The 26,562-nt window shown below is 35.2% G+C and overlaps 1 protein-coding gene across 2 annotated transcripts in view; it reads right to left on the bottom strand.

Moving 5' to 3' along the window:
• Tmprss15 (transmembrane serine protease 15) overlaps nt 1–26,562 on the bottom strand; it is a 115,044-nt gene that overhangs the window by 53,908 nt on the left and 34,574 nt on the right. For both annotated transcript variants that reach the window (XM_036204173.1, XM_036204172.1), the window contains 6 exons: nt 24,355–24,461; nt 21,281–21,421; nt 20,517–20,666; nt 8,404–8,509; nt 7,935–8,085; nt 4,725–4,860 (listed from right to left, as the gene is read on the bottom strand). In XM_036204173.1, coding sequence (XP_036060066.1) covers nt 4,725–4,860; nt 7,935–8,085; nt 8,404–8,509; nt 20,517–20,666; nt 21,281–21,421; nt 24,355–24,461 — 791 coding nt within the window. The remainder of the gene's footprint in view (nt 1–4,724; nt 4,861–7,934; nt 8,086–8,403; nt 8,510–20,516; nt 20,667–21,280; nt 21,422–24,354; nt 24,462–26,562) is intronic.

Below are 26,562 nucleotides of genomic sequence, written 5' to 3' on the forward strand. Positions count from 1 at the left end.
TACAATGCCCATTTTGAAAGATATTCAAACTATAATTTCACACCCGGTCACTGACCAGCAATACTCCTTTGATCTTTGTATGGAAGATGCTTCCGTGGCTGCCTCTGTGTCAATGACTGGAAGAAATTAGCAACTCGCCTCATGCCACGGCAAAACCTATTTTAACGGCAGGAATGTCACAGTGGGTGGAGCACATGATTCTTAGGAGAGCCACAGGCTGATGAGGCAAGACTCTAGAGACCGCTGTCATCCTGAGCTATCCGGCTGATCCTGATAGCACAGGATGATAGACGGCAGCACGCGCTGTGGAAGTAAAGCCGCCCGACTGCCCTGGAGGGTCTGTCCATGAACAGGATTGGATTCTCACTTTCAATATTTCTAGGTGCTGTGCTTTCAAACGTTTGCACTTTGATTAATCTCTTCTCATGTTATAGAAATTTCCACCGCACGCACGATGTGTTGGTGCAGCATTCTCCGAGGTAGTTCGCAAAGATGGATTTTGTTGGTAACCTCCACTTAAGGCTAACACATTTAAGGTATGTGTCCATAGGGAGGTGTATCCAGGAGGCAAGGAAGAGGAGAGCCCAACTCTCTGAGAGTGATAGAGTTTGAATTAAACAAGGGGAAGAAAATAAGAAATGAAGACATAATTTCAATTACTAATACTCTTCTGATTGGTACCCATATGTGGGGAAATAATATATGTAGTGAGAAATGATAAATCACATTGAATTTATGTGAAAGTAATTTTTAATCTCCTCAATTGTTATCTATTATTTTAGTAATACACAATAAGTCTTTTAATATTATATGAAACATGTTAATAACTTTGGGTTGTAATCCAAAATTAAATCTCCCATAAGAATTTAGGGTTCAATTTTTAAAAATTAATAGTTTTAATACATAATTGTAACTATTGATAATGTGAATATTTTTATCAAACTTATGACTAGTTGGTTTAAATGTGATTTCATGGACATTAAATTTATTTGCTCTTAAAATAAATCTATCCAATGATAACACTAAATGAGGCTAGTTGCTATAAAGGTAAAATGATGAAGGCAAAGCATAATAGGAAAAAGTTCTTTGATGAAGGAGTCTATGAATGCAATTAATACCTGTGTGTACTAAGGGCTGAATACTAAGTTGAACAAAACACCAAAGGATGGTCTGCAAAGAAAGGCTGAGAAAGCATGAATGTAGATTGGTTTCCACATGGAGGACTTGTCAAGTTGTTTAGTAATGTTTTTCAAACTCTTACTGTATGCTAAGAAATGAAAGATGACTTAAATCAGGACATAACAGAGAAAAAAGACTTAGAACTAGTGAACATTAAAATAGCCAAAGCTTTTTTTTTTTCTTAATTAGTTGAGAACCCCAGTAATCAGTCAAAGACTGGAGTGCATATTTCTTTTTGCCTACATTTTCTGTGCTTTTTTTTCCACAGAGATTCAGAATTTTTTTTTAATTGGTATGATGTTTGTATAGCAGAATATTAGGATTTATAAACTTCTGCAAGTTGAGTAGCTATATTGAAATTAATTGTGCTGACATCACAGGCACCATCCTGGAGCTGATGGAGCAGTGACTAATAGCATATAGTAGAGGAATCCCTGCAGCTGTGAATGTCCATAAAACTAGACCCAACAATAATCTCAGGAACGGAGTGGGCACAGAGTTTTATTATTCACCTCCGTGTCTGAGATTTTCTTATTTAACTGCTCTGTAAAGAGTGAAAGAAAGGTTTTAGCCAGTCAACCATGGTTTCCTTTTATTTTTGCTTAAACAAATCAGTGATCTGGAATCAGACTAGCTCTGCACAAATAGGACTTCCATTGACCCATCTGCAAAAGGCATTAGAAAGAAATTGTTCAGAATGAGTTTGATGGCAATTAACATTTTCGCTGTGCTAAACATTGGCTCAAAGTGAACCACTTGGAAAGTGGAACAAACACACTCTGGGCAAAGTCCGAATTTATATTTTAAAATCAGATGGGTTATCCTAACTGTACAGTTTCCCCAGTGCTAAAATGTGCATGGATGCCAAGTTCATGCACATTGAGATATGATTTTTTTTACTGACTAGAATAGATATGATGATGTTACACGTAATATAGACTTTAACATGGGCAATCATGTTTTTGTTTTTGTTTTTTTGCCAGAGCTGAGGATCGAACCCAGGGCTTTGTGCTTGCTAGGCAAGCGCTCTACCACTGAGCTAAATCCCCAACCCTGGGCAATCATGTTTTAATAATTTATTTTATGTGTGATAATATAAAAAGTTATCTCAGATTTTATAATTTAAGTAATATGATCTGTCTAATGTCTTAAATATGAAGCATCTGAGATTGTACTATGGAAACTTAGAAATACTCATCAAACAGGCAGTGATTTTAAGAAATCTGAAGATATAATTTTGCATAAAAATGTCATCTACTATAAATGTAGAGGGTCCATACAGAATGTATAGGTCTGCTGCATTCAAATGCCACAAAGCCTAAATGACTGCATTTGAATTGGTATTAACTCAAAAATTTAGTTCCAATGACTAAAAGGGGAATATGACAAAACATCAGCATATCAAAAGGAATTCTCAATACATCTAATAATATTTATGGGTTTTTGATTCATGTGATACTAGAAACCAGACAGATACAGTGAATTACAGGTGGGCTAAACTGATAAACATTGAGAAGCACACTTGTGCTCAATCTATCAGAAGCCTTGTAGTCCATCCCAAACACTGGAAAAAAATATAACACCTCAGTTTTTGTCAGAATGTATAGCAGTATTGTCTATCTGGGTTCTTTACCCCAGTATTTCTGATTTCTGAGTGCCACTTTTATCCACACATTTTCTTAGTTAAATCTTTTCTACCTCATCCTTTCTCCCATGTTAGCCACAAATAGTATACTGTTTAAAATATTCATTTTTCTATCATGTTCAAATTTTCACAAATTACCCATACTGATACCTCTTAGATTTCTTTGGCAGTGGATATCTGTGATTAAAATGAGTCATTGAAATACTGCATAATTCAGGAAACATCTACACATGTCAATATGCAAGGAGAGTGAAAACTAGCCTTTCGGTCAGATATATTGAATATTCAACATGGCAGCATGGTGCCTGTATGAACTACATCTTTATTTAGTGGCAGCTCATTTGTTCAAACATGTCAAATATCAATCATTTTTTCTGCAGGACTTTGGGTTTTTTAAAGCCACTAAGCTTAAAAAATATGCTTAAAATAAAAACAAAACAAACAAAAAACCAAATGCATTTAATGTGTTTGTATGTGTGTGTTTATGTGTATCTCTGTGTATAAGCATTCCATGGTGAGCATGTGAAGGTCAGAAGACAACTATGGGAGTAGGTTCTCTCCTCCTTAGTCTGTTAAATCCCATGGTCTTGTAATATAGGATGTGTTCCTTCAGACATGGATAAGATGAATGGTCTTATCATATAGGATGTATTCCTTCAGACATGGATAAGATGGATGGTCTTATAATATAGGATGTGTTCCTTCAGACATGGATAAGATGGATGGTCTTATAATATAGGATGTGTTCCTTCAGACATGGATAAGATGAATGGTAGTGAGGTTTCTTTGAAATTTAAGCTTTCCAATTTGACCTATGAAAAATAGGCGTAAGATCCATTTTGTTCTTCTGAGTTAAAAGTTATGGTAAGATTGGAAATCTCAGTTATTGCTCAGATAAGCAGCTCCCCAGGAAGGGTATTGCAAAGCATTACCAAAGCATCATTTCAGGATATAAACATTTTCCAGTCATTAGGGCTGTCTTGCAAAAGTTTGAGTTTAACGTTTGCTCTCAAATCATTCTAAAACAGAGTTGGAGTGTATGGTGGTTTGAAAGAAAATGGTCACCCAAGGAAGTGGCACTGATAGGAAAGGTGGCTTTGTGGAGTCGGTATGGCCTTGTTGAGGAAGTGTGTCACTGTGGAGGTGGGCTTTGAGGTTTCATATATGCTCAAAATTCCAACCAGTGTCTCAGTTCACTTCCTGTTGCCTGAAAGATGTAGAATTCTCCAGCACTACATCTACCTGCCTGCTTCCATGCTCCCTGCCATGATGATAATGGACTAAACCTCTGAAACTGTAAGCCTCCATCACAATTAAGAGTTTTCCTTTGTAAGAGTTACTGTGGTCATGGTGTCTCTTCACTGCAGTAGAAACCCTAACTAAGACAGGCAGTTTCAATCTTAACTGAGCTACTGCAATTTTCATTTTGTTTCCATAAGAAGGCAATGAGGACATCAGCAACTCTTCCCCAAAGACATCACTATCAATGCAACATTGGAGTCTGTATTTTAATGTGAATGAAATAAAAATTAGTACTATTATGCTGAATTAAATTCAAGAATGAAAACTACTAAAAATATTTTAAATATAATCAACAATAAATGATAATAATAATAAATGACTCTCATGTATTCATTGTATTGGCTAGCTATCTTTTTCTTTTCTTTTCTTTTTTTTTTTTTTTCAGAGCTGAAGACTGAACCCAGGGCCTTGTGCTTGCTAGGCAAGCGCTTTACCACTGAGCTTAATCCCCAACCCCTAGCTATCATTTTTCTTATGGTCTTTATCTGATTAATTTTACTTTCATTTTTCCATTTAAATACTATTAGGCCGAGATAACAAAAATAAGCCAAAACAAGATATAGGCATGATTTTGAAGTACGCATATGGGGTCACTTACTAGGAAGCTGTGGTGGAGGGGTGGGAACCAAAGTCGGTTCTGGAAAAGGACTCTCAGCACAAATTCCATTTGTTAGGCTTATGTCATCCAGGGCTATTGTACTCCAACCTGGCTTTCTAAAAGCATTGAACACAACCTGAAATTCAGAGAGGCATATAATGTTATTCCACTCTAATAATTTCTGACTTGGTTCTTCTTAATAACTCTGGGGAATCAGTATTGCCAATTACACAATGTATAATAAAATACCCTACATTGAAATTTTGATAAATCATCCTGGATAAATTCTTTTGAGGATCTCAACATTTGTATTACACATAAAACTTAGCAAAATATCCATGTATGTCTTCCTTCTGAGTTAGATTGTAGTCTTATGATTTATCTCTCTTTCTGCTGATTTCATCATACTCTGTTTTACTTAGTGAAATCTATACAAAATTTGAAAGCAGAGAAAAACCTCCTCTCAATTATATTAAAAATCTAAATATCACTTACACAGAGGGTCTAATCTAGGCCCTCTGCAAAAGCAAGACAGTTGTGTCGCTTGATCTGTTTAAAGGGTCCCCTGGAAGTAGGATCAGGATCCAACCCTGGTTCATGAGCTGGCTTTTTGGAGCTCATTACATATGGTAGGACACCTTGCACAGCCTTCATGCAGGGAGAGGGGATTGGACCTGCCTCAACTGAATGTACCAGGCTCTGCTGACTCCCCATGGGAAGCCTTACCTTGTCAGTGGAGGGAATAGGAAATGAGATGGGAGGTAAGGCTGGGGAATGGGAGGCGGGAATAGAGGGAGATCTGTGGTTGGTATGTAAAATGAATAAAAAATTTCTTAATAAAACATCCAAATATCTTTTTTCCTTCATAGTACATACCAGTTCTGAAGAGAAGATTCTCTGATTAGATCATTTAAATTGAAAAAAAAAAAGAGAGACAAGAAGAAATGACTGACGTAATAAGAGCATTCAGCATCATCTAGTACTGGCCATAGTTCATTTAGGGTTCTGAAATGGTGTTCTTATGAAGATGCTGATCACAAGACCCACAAACAGTCTTGGTTACAGCTCCTATGGTCAGAGAAACCAGAGCAAGTTCTCATATATGGTGGCTTTTTTCAGCTGTTTTTCTCTGGACCTATCTTCAATAGGATAAGAATAACATGAACATAATGCCTGCTGTGTGGCACTTGCTGTACTAGGCACATGATATATATGATCTTACTTCATTTTTCAACATATTTTATATTCCTCAATTCACTAATTTGTTAATTAATTCTATAGATCTCATACAAGACACTATTCCAAGTAAATGTGAATTTCTTCGTTTCCCAGAAAATAAAATAAAATTTTAAAGTTGTCCACAACTTCTCAATATAATGGCATAACCAAAAAGTAAGTTAGTATTTTCCCACAGAGAATGATACCCTGCCAAGCCGCACTGTATGAAGGAAATTCCAAATAACACTGAACCTCATACTGATCATGGGGTGTCCTATGCTGTCTTACCTATGAAGAAGTATGATTTAAAAATTCGGTACAATATGGATCAACAATAGTAACATAGTGTTACAGAAGAGCTTGCTGTGTATCGATTTCCTCCATCTTGGAAGGAAACTCCTTAAAAGTCAGGATATTCTAAAGGAAGGAAAGACAGTCCATCCTGCAGGGAGATTCTTTCAAACGCAGGAAGCAGACCTCTCAATAGATTCAAGAATTCCCTCAAACTGATGAGTTTTGGGAGGTCTGCCCTACCTAAGAATTTTTAAGTTGTAAGAACTGTTGAAAGACACTGTCAGACATGCTGAGCTACGTGGAGAGGCTCCTATCAGCTGAGCTGACTGGAAAAAGTACTATCCAATTGCTGCAGAGTTAGCTTCAAGTTTCCAGCTTTTGTGACCCATCATCTACACTGTGGTAATGCAGCTGTCTTTGAGGCATGTCTACTCCTCTAAGTAATTCACCCCCACACTCCTGTAAATAATCCCAATAAATCTCATTGGTTCACCAAGTTGGGCTTTGTTGGTATCTTTACTTTGGCCTGTTACTGCTTCTCTATCTGGGGTGAGTAGATGTCAGTTTCCATATCCCCATAATTAGTGTCACACAACATAATTATAAAAATACATTATAATAAAATGAGTGTGATGGGAATTATTTATTTCAAAGTTTTCATTCAGTGCCTTAGGACTGCAATGAACTAAACCATGGAAGTTAAACCATGAATAAACGGTCATCACTGTGTATGTGAGATGTGGCAGTATATTTCTGCATGTAGAGGTAAGTCCAAAAATACTGATTCATTATAAGTTTAGAAAAGAACCTCAATGGTCAGAACTGCCTGCAGAATCACTGATTTCCTCATTTTATTCATCTCTTTTTTCTTTTTGACATTCCATTTTTCCTTATTTGACTTATCAGAGAAAAAATAAAATTAAAGAAGAAAACTTCACAATGAAGAATAGAATAAGAAAAAATAAAGGAAAGAGTAACAGGAAGACTCCAGATGAGGGTCACTGATTATGGTTGCTGTACTCTATGTCGTAGGGGACAATCTATGCCTCTCGTGATGACATTGTTCATATATACATCTTCTAAAAGTGATACTAACTTGTTTCAAATTAATCAATTAAAACGTTGTTAATTGGCCAAACTAATAGGGCACATTATCCTATATTTTAATAGCAACAACCCTTAGGAAATGAAGACATTAAGTTCTTATCTGGAAAAATTAATTCAAATTAATGCAGAATAAATGATCAGAGACTTCCCAATGATACGGCTCATAAAATTTCTTTCTAAAGGAAATCAATGGAGATTAAGTCAGAATGGGGTCAGTTGGTGGATATTTATGGGCATGGATGTCCAACTATATAGTGATAATTATCTAGAACGTGCAAAGCTGAACAAGGTAAGTCAGAAGAATAGGAGAATGTATTGATGAAGGGAGATGAAGTTGCCTTCTTTTTTGTGGATTTTGTGGACTATCACAAGCAGTATGATAATATCACAAATGACTCCTCAAAAGTGTTATTTAGTAAATCAGTGAATCAGTGAACAAGTGTCCTAACAGAAAAAGTAAGGTAGATTATAAAAGAAGAGAAAATTACTAGGTTTTGTCTAAAAAATACTTTACCATATCATTCATTGTAAAGTATGCTCACACATCACAAAAAAAAATACAAACAGAAATTACAAAATGTTATTGCAAACCTTAAATTCCACTGTTTCATTTAATGTAACTTGACCATAATTCCAATTCTTCCCATAATTTCCTTTCCTTTGAAAAACTATCTTGTCTGTGGTTTCATCACTTCTGATATGAATGCTTAAGTTGTAGACATTTTCACAACACATATAATACCTGGTTTCGAAATAAGCAAAGATGTTTAGTTTCTAACACATTGAATAAATTCATATTAGTTATTTCTCCATATTTTCTTGTATTTAAATATTTTTGTTTTCTTTGGGTGTTTTTGGAGGAAGAGGGTACTGAGGTCTACCAACACTTTACTGTTCTATTAATTGAAAAAAAAAAAAAAACAATAATGCATTCTCTAAAACTTTAGCTATCTTAGTGAAATCTGAGGCTGGTTCCTTAACAAAAAGCAATGCTAGACATGTACGAAGATAGCATTTCAGTATGCCCAACCAGAAGTGAAGGATATGACCAGAAACATACCAAAAATGAAGGCAGCCAGGCTCCGCAGTGAGCTCTAAAGGGAGACTTAGAAGCCCCACTCTTTCATTTCTCCATCCTTGTTCAGCTGGTGTAGCAATGTAAAATCCTGCAAAGACAACTAAGAACTTTGACTTGCTTAAAAGAGGTAAATCTTTAAGAGGAATCTTTGGGATATGTGTCTTTACACATTGGATGAGTTACAAGATGAGTCCAGAATGGTTGACTCTACCATAATAAATTGTTTAGGAAAATCACTCAACCTTGGATTTTCTACACATCTTGATAAACTCATGGCTTGAAAGGTAATCAGCACATGGTTCATTGTATTTAGATATTCTGAATGATTAACTAATGGTATATACAATTATTTGAGCATACATTTGATGACAAGTCTAAACGTTCCAAAGAGCACTGGTTTTATATCCCATTGACCACACTGCATATGAAGGTGCCCAATTTTATAAGGGTTTTGTATTTCTGTATCCCTCCGAATGATAACTAATCAGATCACCATGGAGCAGGCAGCATGCTAATCCATATAAAATCTTTTGAAACAGCACACGATACTGCATAAGTGACTTCTAGTCTAGAATTCATTATTCAAGCCAATGATTTGAGTCATTCCAAGTGTGTGAAGTGCAGTTAGGTTAGACTATCTTGAACATTCTCTTAGGGGGATTTACTTTAGTCTTAGTTTGCAACTCATATATTAAGACAGAAGCAGGAAGTATTCAGCAAACCATGCTACAAAGCAAATGAAATATTGGACTAATAGAATTTGATTGCCAGGCATTTTTTTTTAATGAAATTCTCAGATGTGTTTGCTTGAAATCAACATCTTCTCTCCTGTGCCTTTCAACAGAAAAATATAGAAAATGTTGCATATAAAATGCAATCTCAATCATTTATAATATGTAGAGTAAGATAAGACATGAAAAAAAGAAATACAAGCAGAACTGCTTATAAACACATATTTAGATCAACGAGGCAAAAATTATTAAGAATAAATGAGTGTTCTCTCAAGGTGAAATCATGCTAAATGACTTATAAAATGCAATATATGCACATACATTGGATTTATATTACAGAATTCAAGATAAAAATAAATATGTTTAACAGTTTACAGTAGTAACAGATTACTCACATTTTATATAAGTTGTAATATTTCATGAATATTTTAGCTATGTGTGTGCTCACATATACAAAGCTATGTAAAAGATCAGCTTCAGATTCATAGCACAAGTCCCAGCATCTGCTCTCTAAGAGCCCACAAACAAATCCATTTTGAATTCATGTAGCTTTTAGTTACTTAGGGCATGATAAATAAGCAGTAAGTATGAAAGTAGTCTAACTGCTCTGAGATTTTTTGAGTTAGGAGTTGATTGTGCAATAGAAGCACACATCATGTTGGTATTTCTTTTCAGCCATGTCTGTCCATCATAGTCAGTCTACTATTTATAATTTGAAACGCATTAAGTCATTTAGTGGTACTATATTTAGATCTGATTGTATAATTGTTGTGGGATGCTCTGTGTGTCAAATATATTGCTCTGATTGGTTAAAATAAATAAAGTGCAGATTGGCCAGTAGCCAGGCAGGAAGGATAGGGTAGGCAGGACAAGGAAGAGGAGAAGGCTGGGAACAGGAAGTCTGGGAAGAGAGACTGCCAGCCGCTGCCATGAGAAGCAACATGTAAAGACATCAGTAAGCCACAAGCCATGTGGCAAAGTATAGACTAACAAAAATGGGTTAATTTAAGATAAAAGAAATAGATAACAAGAAGCCTGCCACGGCCATACAGTTTGTAAGCAATAAAAGTTTTTGTGTATTTACTTGGTTGGGTCTGAGTGACTGTGGGACTGGCGGGTAAGAGAGATTTTTCCTGACTGTGAGCCAGGCAGAAAAACTCCAACTACTAATGGTGCCCAATGTAGAACAAGAGTTTCCACCTAAAACCTAAAAAAAAACAAAAAACAAACAAAACAAAAAACAAACAAACAAAAACAAACAAACAAACAAACAGAGCTAAAAACAGCTTCCTAATTGTCTCTCTCAAGTTAGTGGCAGCCTGCTGGTTTAGGCTACTATGACGGGTTCCTGACGGGTTTGTCTGACCTGCATTGTGGTGGGAATGAGTAGTCTACAAGCAGCACTTTATTCTGCTGTGTGTTAGATTTAGCCTTTGCTAGCTAAAAAAAAAAAGTTTCTGGGCTATGCACTGCTTTGATAGAACTGCTTCTTATAGTTGATGGTACACATGGCTCCAGACCCAGAGCTGGCCGTAAACTGTACCACAGCCATTTTAGAAAGCTGAGGTGGGCGGAGCAGAGTTTCAGTCTCACAAAGATGGATATTACACAGAAAATCTGGTTTGTCTTGTCTTTGAGATTTTTAATTATAAAAAAAATTGATCATAATAGCTGTTGAGTAAAACAAATATGTAAATTTTAAAGGTACCTTAACTTCAAAATTTGGATATAAGGATATGTTGCTTTAAAAAGAGTCTCTACTTTTGTTTCCACAGAAAGCCAGAGGCTGTGGATTTGTTCCAGATTAAGATACATCAGGTTTGATCAGCCAAGACCACCTGAAAGGTCTCAGATGACACCATGGCCCAGATGATCCAACATCCAAAATGGTTTCAAGGCAACCGGCTCAGAGGTTTACCCTCATGGACTACTCCATAATCCTAAAATTTTCTTTGTGTCCCCATAAGATACAGTGCCCCCCCTACAGCAGGAAGTAGTAAAAAAAAAACAAAAAACAAAACAAAACAAAACAAAAAACTACGCTCAAATTCCCAGCTGGCTTTGGAGATGGAATTGGCTCACTTCTTCTCTTAACCCAAGCACATTGTTAAAAGAAAAGGTTAAGAGATTCTTGTGTCCCTAATCAGAAAAGCCCTCTGGTATGGGACAAAGAAAAACCAATATTTTATTTAAAACAGGTTGATTATAAATGCATTCTCTTTCTAAAGATAAAAAGGGGATATGATATAGATATGATAGGATGAAAAGGTAGATTAATGAACTTACTTCTAAAGAGCAACAACTCATTTAAAATGTTTTACATTGGTATAGATTTTAGTCTATTGATACAAATTTAAAGTTAATTTTGTTATACTGTGTGTATATTTCTACTCTTGTTTAAGGTATTATGTTTGTACAGCTCATTTAAAATTGTAATGGATAATTAAAAATAGATTAATAACTGGTCTTCTATGATAATCATGTTCTTAGCCATGTTAGTTAAGTCTTCTAGGTATACACAGAGATATTTCAGATAGACAGGTAATCTTCAAACACTTCAAAAATCTACAGAATATGGCATTTAAAATATTTAGACTATCTGGACAGTGAGACATGTCTGCTCCTGACAGCACCAATTTACTTCAGAGAGGAGGATGGGCATTAAAGACACTTCATATGGAGTTTATCTTCACCTTGGCAAAAATAGCCATTTGGGCAAGAAACTGTTCTTGCCTGGACTGCTTGATCGACTGGACGTGCAGGACCCTTAGAAAGGTGACCACTAAACTTTGCTTGACAAAATGGTCCTTCAGGTTCCTGCTTCGCAGAGGAAACTGCCAGACATTCTACAGAACACTGAGAGAAGTGACCGAGAGACTCTAGCCCTGTGGGCTAAAGACAAATGCCCCAACTTTACAAAGGAACATTAGGTGACTCTCCAGGCTGCCAGCTGTCTCTGTCTACCCTACAAGACTCCCAAAAGTTTCTTGCATCCTTCTCCCATTTCTCAGGTAATATTATATCCTTCTGAGGCCTTTGGTAAGGTTGAAGACTAGATAGTTATAATTTCCTCAGTTATGATAAAAGATAAGTTAGATATAAAACCTTAGACTCACAAATATAAGATAGATAGGATATCTTCTTTAATACTGTAACTATAATTCTTGTTTGATAATTGTTGTCATTTATTGTAATTCCAACTTATCTAGGTCATTATCCCTCATTACTCCCAGACAATATTTGATAACCATTTCTTTGTATATAGTCTTGTATTAGGTTAGAACCTTCTTATTTATACAAAAAGGGGGAGAGGTATTGGGTAGCCATCCCAGCATTGGCCTGGAAGTTCCAACCCCAATTGAAGCTTTGGTAATGGTCACGCCCACAAGGTGGGGTGGAGGGAGTAGGCTGAAGACCTAGGATCAAGAGGACAAGTCTCTCTTGGTTCTGGGACCCTGGATTCTGGAGGTAGACCAAGCAGTTCTCCAGAGAACACTGTCGGACTGTGCCATACCTTTGCCAGACCCTACAACCTATCCCTTCATTTGTAAGTTACCCCACAAAATAAACCTCCCTTTTAACTATGTGGAGTGGCCTTAATAATTTCACCAATATATAATTAATGTATGACTTTTTATTAATTCATGTATTTATTTTACATCCCAACCACAGCTTCCCCTCCTCCCTCTTCTCCATTTCTGCACTCCCTCCTCTCTTCTGCCCCCTCAATCCATCCCTCTTCTGAAAACACTTAGAAAGGGGCAGAACTCCCATGGGCCTCAGCAAAGCATGGCATATCATGTGACCAGAGGAACGAGCACCTCCCCTTGCATTCAGGTTGGGTAAGGTAATCCAGCATGAGGAATAGGTTCCCAAGAGCCAGTCAAATCACCAGGGACGGCTCCTGCTCCCAACCCAGGAGTCCCACATGTAGACCAAACTACACAACTGTCACATATATGCAGAGGGCCTCGGGTGGTCCCATGTAGGCTCCCTGGTTGTTGGTTCAGACTCTGTGAACCCCAGGCTAGTGGTTTCTGGGGTTTTCCTGCAATGTTCCTGAACCCCCAGTTCTTATCATTCCTCTTCTCCTCAGTAGGGCTCCCCTAGCGCTGCCCAATGTGATCATGGATCTCTGAATCTGCCTCCATCAAGCCCACATAAAATAACATTAATTATGGAAACTAAAGTACCTTTTATATTTTCCAAAATAAACTAATGTAATAAAACATCATGAGCTATAGAGATGGCATATATATGTGTGTATGTGTGTGTGTGTGCGTGTATACATATAGTATAAAATATATACTATACTATACTAAGTTATTATCTAAGTCAGCTAAATTAATCAGCTAACAAAAGGTAAAATAAATTCTCTTTCAAATTATGAGAGTAGAGTATGTAACTTACATTAAATTAGTCTACTCACCCAATTACTCTTATTTAATCTGTGACATTTTGATATTGCTCACTTGACTTATTTAACACATACAGGATGCAATAGGAATACTAAAAAAGAATATATTTTGTTTTAACTTGTTCAGAATTTTTTCTAGCCTAGAACATTTTCTAATATAGAGGATTAATGTTTTACGCACACGAGTTTTCTAACTTTTGTCTCTGGGAGAAGGTACATTTTTTTTTTAGTTCCAATGTTACTATCTTTTCTCTTTTTGAGTTTTCTCAAAATTGACTGTGCCTTTTGCCTTCAATAATTTGAATATGCTACATACCGAACTTTGTACCTTCATGTGATGAGCTCTAAATTAGCCATCCATTTAGTTGTTACATTCAGAGTAAGAAACCACACAGACAATATTTTTTCCTCGAGTATATCATCAGGTGTAGGAAGAAATAATATCACTAGGGATGATGATACTAAGTCAGGACACCATTTATGCTGGTTAAGTTTTGTGAGCTTGACACAATAGTTACCTGGAAAGAGAGAACCTCAATTGAGGAATTGCCTCCATCAGTTTGGCCTATGGGCACATTGGAGGGATCATTTTCTCAGCTGCTAATTGATCTAGGAGGGCCCAGCCTGCTGTAGGTGGTACTATTCCTGGGTAGGTGAGTCTGGTGGTATATAAAAAGTAGCTGAGTAACCCAGAGGAAGCAGGCTAGTAAGCTTACATTCCTCTGTGGTTTCTGCTTCATTTCCTGCCTCCAGGTTCCTGCCATGAGTTCCTGTCTTGGCTTCCTTTGAGGATGAACTGTAAGCTGCATACCAAATAAACCCCTTTCCCTTTTAATTTGTTCTTGATCAGTGTTTTGTTACAGCAACATATAAACTAAGCAGTATACTGCTGGTAGTGTTTATTTCCAAATATGCATTCCTCTAAGATGATCTATGAATCAGGAATTCTGCATCACCTACAGCAATGCTTAGGAAAGCTCCCTGAGATGTTTCTGATTGGTCACTTCTTCATTCAAGATCATCTATCTCTAAACCAGATACAGAGTCACTCTGTTGAGGCCTTTTTATATGGGAGCCATATGTTCTAGACCTACTGATAATAAGTTATCTATTATATGTAAAAAACTTCTTTAAGTTTTGATTCTGTGTATATCCAAATTCATAGAAATTTAAGGACATTTTAGATCCTATGTTATTTTCTGAATGCATTCTCCTTTTAATTTTCCTCTCTTAAAATGCTATACTTTTATTGGAGAAAATTTAACTCAGTTCTTTAAGAAAACCTTCTTGATACAAGTGACCACTCCATTTGAATTTTCAGAAACACATTTTCTTTCTCTGATGTCACTTCACATGCTGTGTTGCTCAATCTCTTTTTATCATGCATGGAATATGTCAATTTTTATTTTATTTTACATTTATTAAAGATATTATGCACATTTGTGTGTGTGAGTGTACATGTATATATATGTGTGTGTCTCTGTACATGTGCGTATGTGCTTTATGTAGGCCAAGGGATGACCTTGGTGTCTGTTTTTGGCGCTTTTCCATTTGTTTTTTTGATACAGGGTCTTTCATTGGCCTGGGGATTGGTGATATGACTGTTCTGGCTGACCAGGTAGCCCAGGGACCCTCTAATTTCTTCCCACACTGTCCATTCATGTTATAGCATTTCAAGTGCCTATTACCTACCTAGGCTTTTTACAGGTGCTGGGAAATCCAGTTCAGGATCTTATTTTTTGCCTGGTAAACACTTTACCCATTAAGCTAGTTCCCTAGGCCTGCAGTATGTACTTATTGAAGAATTTGGGGGAAATGAGTAGTATCTTGTTCATTTTTTGTGTTTTCTATTTGAGTTAGATAAATGCTATTTAATATATTCTTAGATGAATTTGACTTGCTTTCATATTTATTAGAGTCCTACATAGAAGAAATGACTCATCAGATATTTTTTATATAACAATACAGGATTTCTAAAGTTAAATTATAATTTTTTTAGTTCTTTAATTTTCCTGAAATAACTCTAGATTTCTTGAAATTAACCTTAAAGTAAGCTTAAAGCCAGAAAGTTAAATAAACTTGGCTACTTCAAGCATACAGTAAACTTTTTCTCTAGTCATTAAACTTTTCTTACAACGTTCTACTGTTACTTTCTGTTTCTTTCCCCATGAACTGAATTCAAACTCTCTCCAGTCAACACCCCAGTTAAAGCTGTAAATTCTGGGCACGCATTGATGCTGATGTAGACAATGGAGTTCAGGGAGATGACTGTGCTTTCTAGAAAACTGGAGGTCTCTTTCAAGAAGAAACTAGGTTGATGTAAGTGCCTTCATGAATCTTAGTATGGGTATATGACAGTGGAATCTAGTAGGTAAATATTACTGAGAGTTTTAATAAAAAAGATTGGTTTAAATTCAGTTTCTTTAAATATGACAAAGTAGTACTATTTTCTAAAATTTAATACAAAAAAGATAAGACTAAAGAGAATAATGTTACTTTCAAAGGATATAAATTACACTAAGAAAGTATATTTATTTACCAAGTTGAAATGCAGATGTATGTGTGTATCTATCTATCTATCTATCTATCTATCTATCTATCTATATATCTATATCTATCTATCTATCTCTCTCTCTCTCTCTTTCCCTCTCTCTCTCTCTCTCTCTCTCTATATATATATATATATATATATATATATATATATATATATCAGCTTTTTGTGCTCCACAGTGTTTTTTTTTCTTTTTAATTTTTAATTTTTCTGGAATAAAGTTTGCTGCTGATTTAATAGACTTTGGTGGTCTGTTCCCCATTATTGTGATTCCCTAAATGGAGGAGGAGGGGACAATAAAATTTCACCCTAGGGAAGACATCAGGTTTTCTTAATTTTAATGACTATCATTCTACTCAATGCTTCAAAGCTTTGAAAACAATTGGGATTGGGTTGAAAAGAGGAGAAAAAGAACTTGACACCAGCTAGCCCTTTGTGACCCCTACATTTGCAAAGTCTTTTCTATGCTAAATAACCTCATTTGCCCCAAATGTTCAGAACAAATAGGCCCCCCTCTGAGCATGACAGAGCACTGTCCTGAATCAAGGCCACCAGCTCCTAATTCCCTTTGCTTTTAAGAGGTACAAAGAAATCCTGAGAGCTGACAGGGCAAAGATTGAGGAGCTGTGGCTCCCCCAAGAGTGAGTTCTTTAGAAGATCTGGCAAAAGTTGAGCGGTTTAGATGTTCTTCCCTAAAGTGATGCTAATTCAAAGTGTATCTCTTCCATTTGGGCTCTGCTGTCATTTAAAGTGAAGACCAGGAACAAAAGAACCCTGCATAGATAAGAAGAACTGCAGGAGAGGTTTAATTCTCTTGCATTTCAGAGGTACAATGTTCTGACACATTAAAAAAAAAAGCCAGTTGGAAGAGAAATACCCCTGGAGGTGAATGACTGGTAGATTATGAAATCACAGCTATGAGAGTCAGAGAGACCTATTAAGCCCTGGCGTCGTCCTCATTACTTATTGCCACTGGTGTGCTATGACCTGCTTGATCTTGTCTAATGTTCATAACTCCTGCTACATACCTTTCTCCTGAGACTCCATTTCCCTCCCAACTATTTAAAATCGCATCCTGCTCCCCTTTGGCCAGTTCTGTCTCGTCTCTTCAGTCATTTACTCTGCTGGCAAGCTGAAATCATTTTTTCCCTCCTGTAATGTACTTAGACTCTTTTAAATAGCAATGAAATTATTTTCATATCTATTATGATGACACAAAAGTAGAAAAAGGATAATTTCAACATCAAAAACACATATCTGTCATAGTCAATAGGTACTAGTGATTTTATTAACTTTTATCTAACTCCTGTTGTTGAAGTGTGGTACAGACATTATTGGATTTTTTTTTCTTAATACCAGAGGATATAAAGGTGACCCTGTTCTTTGGATATTTTAGGATGTCTTTATAGGGCTAAAGTAATTATTAAACTAAAGGCATGTAAGTTTACTATGTTAAAGTTAAACCCTTCTTTATTTATTAGACAGAAAAGGGGAGGTGCTGTGGGATGGTCTTTCTGTGTGCTGTGAATGTGTTGCTTTGATTGGTTGATAAATAAAACGCTGATTGGCCAGTAGCCAGGCAGGAAGTATAGGTGGGATAAACAGACAAGGAGAATTCTGGGAAGTGGAAGGCTGAGTCAGTAGTCACCAGCTCACTGTCCAGGGAGGAACATTTAATGGCACACTGGTAAAGCCACAGAACATGTGGCAACATATAGATTAACAGAAATAGGCTGAGTTTAAATGTAAGAGCTAGTTAGTGGTAGTTACCATGCAGTTATAATTAATGTAAGCTTCTGAGTGATTATTTTATAAGTGGCTATGGGGACCATGGGACTGGTCAGGACTGGTGAAAATTTCAACTACAAAGCATTAGTCTTCATTGGGTGAATAAGTAGTTTAACCATGTGGGATCAGACTCTTAGAAACAATTTATTCCAGGCTAATTATCTAGGATCACTCGTATGTCATCATTTTCAATATTAAATATCATTGGTCTTTTGGAAACAGTCATGTGTGCAGAGCACATTTGTATGCATATGTCTATAATGATATATAATGTTTAATTTTCAATTAATAGCTATTTAGTTATTAGTAACTAATAGTAACTCATTATAACTACTATTCATTTAAAATTACATTCAGAATACAACTTCTCACTACATCTGCTTTCTGATTCAGGCCCCGTGACCCCTTCTCTGGGTCAGTGGGCAGCCTGGCACTGGTGTCTCTCTCATTGTCTTGAACTTCCACAAGCTGCACTGGTCCTGTTGGTTAGCATGTGCCCTAACAATTCTCTGTGATGGACCTAAAGCAGTTCCTCCTTATCCTCGTCATCCATCAAGCACCCTAGATGAGCCAAGGTCAGATACTCCTCACTTTCCTTTGTACTGCATCCCAGCCTGGTGGGCACAATGGCTTTTCCTCAAAGAGGTCAACATTCTCTTCTGTTCTCCCAGCTCTCTTTGTTCCTTCTGTCTAGCACAGGTGTGACTGGCTTTTGTGATCCCTTTGAAGTTTGATTCATGTCACTTCCTCAATGACATCTAAAGTGGTCGCCTTACATTAATTAGTACTTTCTTTCCCATTTCTGCTTTCAAAGCTTTATATTTTCCCAGGTTCTTCATACACATTTAATGTACTAAAATTACTCTTCAAGTAAACTGCTTATTTTTTTAAAAAATTTTTTCATAGAATACATGATCTATAAAACAAGAAAATATGTTTTTATTTTTAATCCACCAATGTATTAGGAGTGTCTTATATATGGCTTAGGGGCTCAGAAATGAATAAAAGAAAAAATAAAAGGTGGCTTTTGGGAATTTGTGTGCAAATACATTAAATATAGTCATGCTAATAAAATCTTTAATTAAAAAAGGGAAATAAGCATTTTTTTTCTATTACTAGGATGTTTCTGTTCAAGAACCAGAGTTAAATAGGCTTCTATCCCTAAAAAAATTTACATTTTTAATGTCTAACAAAAACATGACCATCACAGTTTACTTAAGTCAATCATTTGCTCTTCAGGTCATAAAAAGTTTCCTTTATACACTGTGTATGTGCTTAGACTTTTAGTGCTATGATTTGTTTCATTGGATAAATTATTCAGAAATAACTGCGTCAGAGGTATAGACATTTCTTCCTACATTCAAAATGTTGGTTAGATCAAAATAAAAATGAATAGGTTCTCTCGTCACCAGAAGGAATGCTATGGCAAAGGGAAGCAGTAAGTCATCACGCAGTGTTTGATGGAAGAAGGGTTCACTCAGAGACCTCACAATTGAGTGCAAACTGTGACATATGAGATGAATCCTTAGCCCCTGAGTACCACAGTGTTGGTGTGAGGCTCTTGGTATTGTGTTTTTATCAGTGACATTGACAGGTCAATTTGAAGGATGGATTTGTTTCTCTATAGGCATGCATATACACACACATACACACACACATATACACATGCACATATATATATATACACACACACATAAACACATACACATGTACACATATACACATGTACACATACATACAAATACATACACACATATACACATACATGCACACATTACACTGCATACATATACGTGCCCAAATAAACACATACATGCACACAATATCTGACATTACTGTGATTTTCCCCTTAACATTTACAGTACACATCTTACTAAATTTATACCTTTTATTCCCTGAGTTTATTAGTTTTACACATGTGTTACTTTTTCATCCCAGAATAATAACATACCTCTATCTTCCCCATACTTTCCTACTAAGTCAAATTATATTGTCTTTGATGTTAGTGTTTCTACATGGAATCTAGCATCTCATTCACAGGAAGATGCCTTTACACAGCATGGCTTTCTCTTACAGTCTGTGCTTTCAACTCACTCTTCTCTATGGAGACCAGAAGAAAATCTCTATCTGTTCTGAGGGAATCTGCACACTCACACAGTCTAAGGTGTTTTTAAGAACGATACAACTTGAACCAATGAACAACTTGAGCCAGACTATGAGTGCTGGACCAATACACAAAACTAGATTATATTTCTGTATGTTCACAATGAATGATTGAAAAATGAAATTAAGCCAAAACAGACTAATGGTCAGATAAGTCAATTATCTTACACAAGTCCACTTACTAATGAATCATTTCAAAGCTACAAGTTAATTTTCTTATCTCTAATGACCTTTGCTTTCATCATCATATCTGGGTGAAGGGGTAAAATAATGCATGTTTTAAAAACTGGTCACTTACAGTTAGATATTTGATTACCATTTTTCTTTCAAATATAATTATTAGTTAATAACAGAAAAAATATTTTTTTCACTTAATGAAGCTTCATTCATTTGAAGTAACAATGCATGCTTTTTGTTTTGCTTTATGAATATATGTAAATCATACCTGAATAATTCCCAAATGTATGGTCAAAATCTGGTCCTGGGAAAGGAGGAAGCCGTGACCCCTGAATTCTTTCCCACTCATTATTGTCATCGAGATCTTGGATCCAAAAGCAAAAGCCATCATCAAAGGCACAGTTGATTTTCTCATAATCTGTGAGTTTAAAAAAACCTGAATTATATGGAAAATAATCCAAATTTATATAGTTTTTTAATTGCTTGCTTCCTATGCATCAAGCTATTGTTTTTTATTAATCTTAACTGTGATTAGTTTCATTTATTTTAAATTTTTATTTTATTTATGTTAAAATACATATTTGTTTCACTATGACAAATTATTGTGTTTCTTACAGTATTGGGCTTTAACAAACTTATATTGCTTCTTTTTTCCATATTGATTCCACTATTTACCCACATATATATCTGCTTCTCTCCCTTTATAACTAAATTTAGTACTTTAATCAAATCAACTTCATGTTGAATTTTTTTCAGAATTAGTTTATACTAATCTACTTTTGCTTGTAATGTTGACTGAATGTAAAATCATTAATTTAATTGTTAGATTGACTTGTGATTTACTGAAGCTGGTCATCTGATTCCTATGAAGAATATAAACTACTTTTAATATATTATTTGTTTCTATTATCTAAACCGAGAATTAGTTAAGAGCAGGAAAGAACTCACATAGTCCAAAATTTAGGTCCTGCTGATGTTAAAAAATACTAGAGCATCTGCAGAGTCAAAGACTGACCAGTAGAAAGTACTTACTGCTAAGGTCATTGCTGTTAAAGGTGTCATAGGTGGCATTAAAGCCAACATAATTAATTTTATCAGATTGTATCCAAAAGGTGACAGTAACTAGGTTGGAGAAAATTCGAATTGTTCCAGGATTAGTTTCTGCAAAAGAGGCTGTAAAAGAAAATATTTACAAATGATTATAAGCATATTCCATATCTACCCATAAAGGGAAAAGATGAAATACTTTACCAAGTATGTTCTTCTAAAAGGCCCAAGTTGAGAAATTATAGGGCTAAAGGTAAACTTTGTGTCCCATACCACGGTAACGAGAGCTAGTACAGGGACATCACAGTGAAGTAAACAGTGGTTTTGGTCTGCCTATCCATATAGCAGTAGAAACTCAAAACAATAATAGATAATGTAAGAATTGCTTCTATGGAATTGATATTGACTGCATTATTGTTCTGCCTTAACTCTGCCACTTATAGAGTATCTTTCCACTTTTTCGTCTCAAGCATGATATGCTTGTAGTATTAATTGAAATCATGTAATTTATAAAGTTACCATTACATGAAATGGTTTTACAACAATGTGTAGCTTACCTTGTCCATCATCAAAGGTAGTAATATCACATTTAGGAGAGTAAGAACTGGGTTTTGGGGAGGGGAAAGTCCACATATTTAAATGTGTAATGTCCAGGTACACAAAAGCACATGTTTTAGATGGGCAATCTGGAGTATGTATCAAATTCAGGCCTTTGGAAAGTGTCAAACTTCAGATGGAGGACACATTATTGCTATTCATTTTCTTTTATAGAGACACATCATGAAATATTGAAAAATACGTACTTCTGTACCTATAGTAAAAGTTCACGTTATCATGGCAATTTCAATAAAACCCATTGGAAATATCATACTCAAACAATGAGCCATGTATTAATGTTCCATCCATGATGTATCTTTCATTCAGCTTTTGCTCATGAGGACTTATGTTGGCTATGTGACCTAGCATTGTATGAAACTCATAACCAGCATTATTCTCATATTGAAAATCTCATGCAATCACTTAAGAGATACGAATACTATAGAAGCTTTGCTTTAAGCCTATCTGCCTAATTCCCGACACCATGTTCATTTCCTGTACATTAAAATTCTTATGCACAGTCGCTTCTGGGGGGATCAAATGAGGGTGGGTGGGGACATAACAGCATCCTTGACAGTGTGTTAGATCCCACATTTGGAAATGTTAAGGATCAGGTTTAGATAGTTCAAGACTTCAGTTCATGAAGCTCATTTATCTGTTTTTGGTATACATACATCTATGGAAAAAGTGTAGAGATTTCATGAAGCATTAATTACATTGAAAAACTCTTTTGTTCCCAAATGGAATCAGAACCACAGTGCCAGATGGTATGCTATACACCTAAGAGGGTACCAAAAGTCTAAACTGTTAAGATCTAGGCTCTGGAGACACTGTTGAATTTAGTCCCACTCCATGACTCTGTTTCTTTTTGTCCCTCTCTACTCTGATGTAGCTCACCTGCTTTCTGTGCGAGCTTCTTCTAAGGTGTGAATATTACATTTAAAAAATTATCTATTTTCTTTAAAAAAAATTCCAGGGAAATAAAAATGCCTAATATTATAACAACACAAGATTATAGTTTGCTATTAGTCTTATTTTCATAAGTGCTTCTATTTATATAAAACTGCTGTTCCCTAAAATAAATATTGCCGTAACTCAGAAGGTTAAATACTATGGCTCAACTGAATATCACCAAATCTAATACATCATAATAGATGACAGCTAGAATCATCCCTGACATGTGTGTCAGTCATCTCTGTTTGACTGTGACATCAGTTTCAGTTACCTCAATAAATGCTTCCCAATTCATGTAAACTACAATAAAATATATTATATTGATGATAAAATCGAACTTTCCTACAGATGTAAATGTTTTATGTTCCATTACTCTTAAAATACCCAGTTCTTTAAAATGTATTTTCATGTATTTAGCTTTGTAGTTAAACAATAAGCAAACATGGAGATAATTAGGCAAGTGAATGTCATAATACAAAACAAATGACCACAATAATGTTATATGAAGCTAATATTCACAATGATAATGAGTTTATAAAAGTTCATTTAAATTGTAGCAGTCACTTAAAGATTCTACACAAAATGTTTCAAATTAAAAATATAAAATATCAATTTTAACAAGAAAAAATGAAAAAAGTCATTTAAAATCAAAACATTCACTCTTAAATAATGACAATGGTGTCTCTAATATTTAGCCTGTGGACTGAATTATAAAAACATGGGATTTCTTTGTTTAAACTTAAACTAACAGGTTTACATTCTTATACTATGGTAACATATTGTATAATCATGTATGCCAGAAGAATTTACAATAACTTGATATTTATTTTTATTGAAAGGCAGCTAATTAATTTACACGCACATGTTTTCAAATTAATAAATCAATCAAAACCTTTTAACTAGATTATGATAAGTTTTCATCACTTATACAATTAAAGGTAACATCACTGATCTTTAATATCAAGACTTATTTACAACTGATCTTCCTTGAATATTTCACCACACTTATGAGGAAAGCTGATTACACTTCTGTTTTCTATTCAAGTTCTTCTGGAATTTTTCATCCAATTTCATTCTATGTGATAATCAGGCTGTGCAATTTAGGCTAATTGGAATGAAGTTCATGTGTTTGGTGTGGACCACCAGTCTATTCCCTGCCTTTTGTCAGCTCCATCACTATCTATCCACTAATGACAAACTGTTCTATGTAGTGTTATAAAAGAAGAGAATGAAATCTTAAGGGCTATTTGATTTTAATACATGGGGTCAACAATTAAACAATGAATGACACCTAATTAAAAAAATTCACATGATTTTTTAAAAACATTCGTTTTACTGCAAAAAGGCACACGCAGCACCCATTTCCTATATTTGTCAACCATCTTTATTTTAGTGACTTAAATGTTAACTTTATATTCTAATCAAAATTCCAGTAGGAACATTACCACTCTCAAGGCTTCCCATTCATTTTCATTGTTATAATCAACTCTATGTTTGTTTGAACTTACCTCTTAAAATTTTGCTGGGTCCTATACCTTCATAAATACCTAGCACATCTGTATAATGTGAAATAAAAGATCCAAAGCTGATTCTAATGGAAAGTCCTTGATTTACACTAAATTAAAAGAAAAAAAAAGGTGAAAGTCTTAAAGCTGTGATAAATCTCAATGCATTCCACACTTTGATTGCATTTTCCATTCTGTGACAAAGCATATGGGGTAAGCCATTCTACAAATTTAACCACACAATACAATACAGTCCTGTAACTACTACCAGAACATACATATTTAAGACCTTCTCATCTAGCACAATTGACACTCTGTATTCCTTAAACAAAACCTTTCCAATGCTCTGTCCCTCTAGCCCCAGTAACATTATTTTACTTCCTTCTATGAATTTAGCAATTTTAAGTACTTCACTTAACTGAAAGTTATTATGAAAAAATTATGAAGTATTTATCTTGCATGGTTAGCTTATTTCATTTAATGGTCATCAAGTTTCAATCATGAATAGGAAATTACTCCTTTTGTATGGCTGAATGAGGATGTTCCGCAATATATATATATTCCACATTCCCCTTTCTATTTATCTAACTTAACAATATTAGAGGAATGTTAGCCACATACTTGCTGTCTTGTTTACCAGAAAGTCTGTGACTCTAAATCAGAATCATTGACTCATCCTCACATTCTCTAATATTTGTATGCATTATAGTAAGATCATGGATTGAATGATGTCAGTGTAACTTCTAGTGATAGTTTGTAGTAAGAAATAAAATGAGTTTATCGCAAAGTTTCAGTGTGATGGAGTTATTATGTTGTGGCAACAAATTTACAAGTCTAGGAGAGTAAGTTAAGTAGATATGGCAGAACATTTATGCTCAGAATTGCTTTGTGTCCACAGGAGTATATGACATAGGCAAATAGATCAAGTTGGAGAGGAGAAGACCAGCCAGACCAGGAACCAGAGAGCAAGGCTGATGGTGGTGGCTGCTTATTTAGTTTTTGATTCCTCTAGGGCAGTCCGAGAAATGTTGAAGCAACCTGCCTGTAAAACCACCAGGGAAGCTAGAGTCAATGCTCAAAAAGACAGGAAATGAAAAAAATTATTTCTAATCTTCTAGTTGAAGTCCCAGTGTAGTCAGGAAAATAGTGACTTCTTTATCTGACATAACTTTGAGCTGTATCTGACATAACTCACACGAACATCAGAGAAGCATCCTTAGAGTCGTTTTGCTCATTGACCTCTGCCTTTTTGAAGAAGAACTTAGGAAGCAGAGGAGAAGAACAGTTCAATATGGTTCCCTGCTATCTTATGGATCACCAAAGCCAATTCATTTAATGTAAACAGGACAACAGAAACATCTGAGAGATGGAGAATTAGCCTCTCCCAGGTTTTAAGCCCCTTATTAGTTATTCAATGCAAAGTGGTCCACCCTGAAATCATATGTACACACACAATAAAAATAGACTAAGCAGGTACATTTATGTATTAGTGAATCTCTATATATATATATATATATATATATATATATATATATATATATATATAACAATGATCTAAGGAAAAATGACATTAATTTGAGAGGTGATGAATGGGGAGACATAGGAGGGGTAGAATGAGAAAAAGGAAGATCAGAATGATATATTTTAATTAAAATTATGATTAGAAAATGAAAGAAATTATTTATAGTAGATTAATAACTATATTATATATGAATATGTATTGTAAACTTATATAAATAGAAGCACTTATGAAAATAAGACTAATAGGAGACTGTAATCTTGTGTTGTTATACTATTAGGCATTTTTGTTTCCCTGGGATTTTTTTTAAAAGAAAATAGATAATTTTTCAAATGTAATATTCACACCTTGCATATTTGTATCTTAACCAGCCTTGCTGTAGGCCACTTGATGTGTGTTAAACCTGTTTTGTTCATTATTGTATTTTATCATGACTTTGTTCCTACAGCTACAGATTCTGAACAATGTGGATATGAAAATCTGGTGTGAAAGATACTTATTATGTTTATGAATGTACACATCTTGAATCTGAAGAAGCTAGATGTGAAAACACAAGACCCATCTTTGTTGTCCATATTACAGGACACTGGTCAGCTGTTAAGTGTAGTTATGAATTTAAGGGTGGGCAAACTCAGTGTCCCAAATATTTTACTGGCATATTAAGTGTTTTCTTCTCTACCCAATCAGTCATC

This window comes from Onychomys torridus, chromosome 12 (genome assembly GCF_903995425.1).
Source record: "Onychomys torridus chromosome 12, mOncTor1.1, whole genome shotgun sequence".
Lineage (NCBI taxonomy): Eukaryota > Metazoa > Chordata > Mammalia > Rodentia > Cricetidae > Onychomys > Onychomys torridus.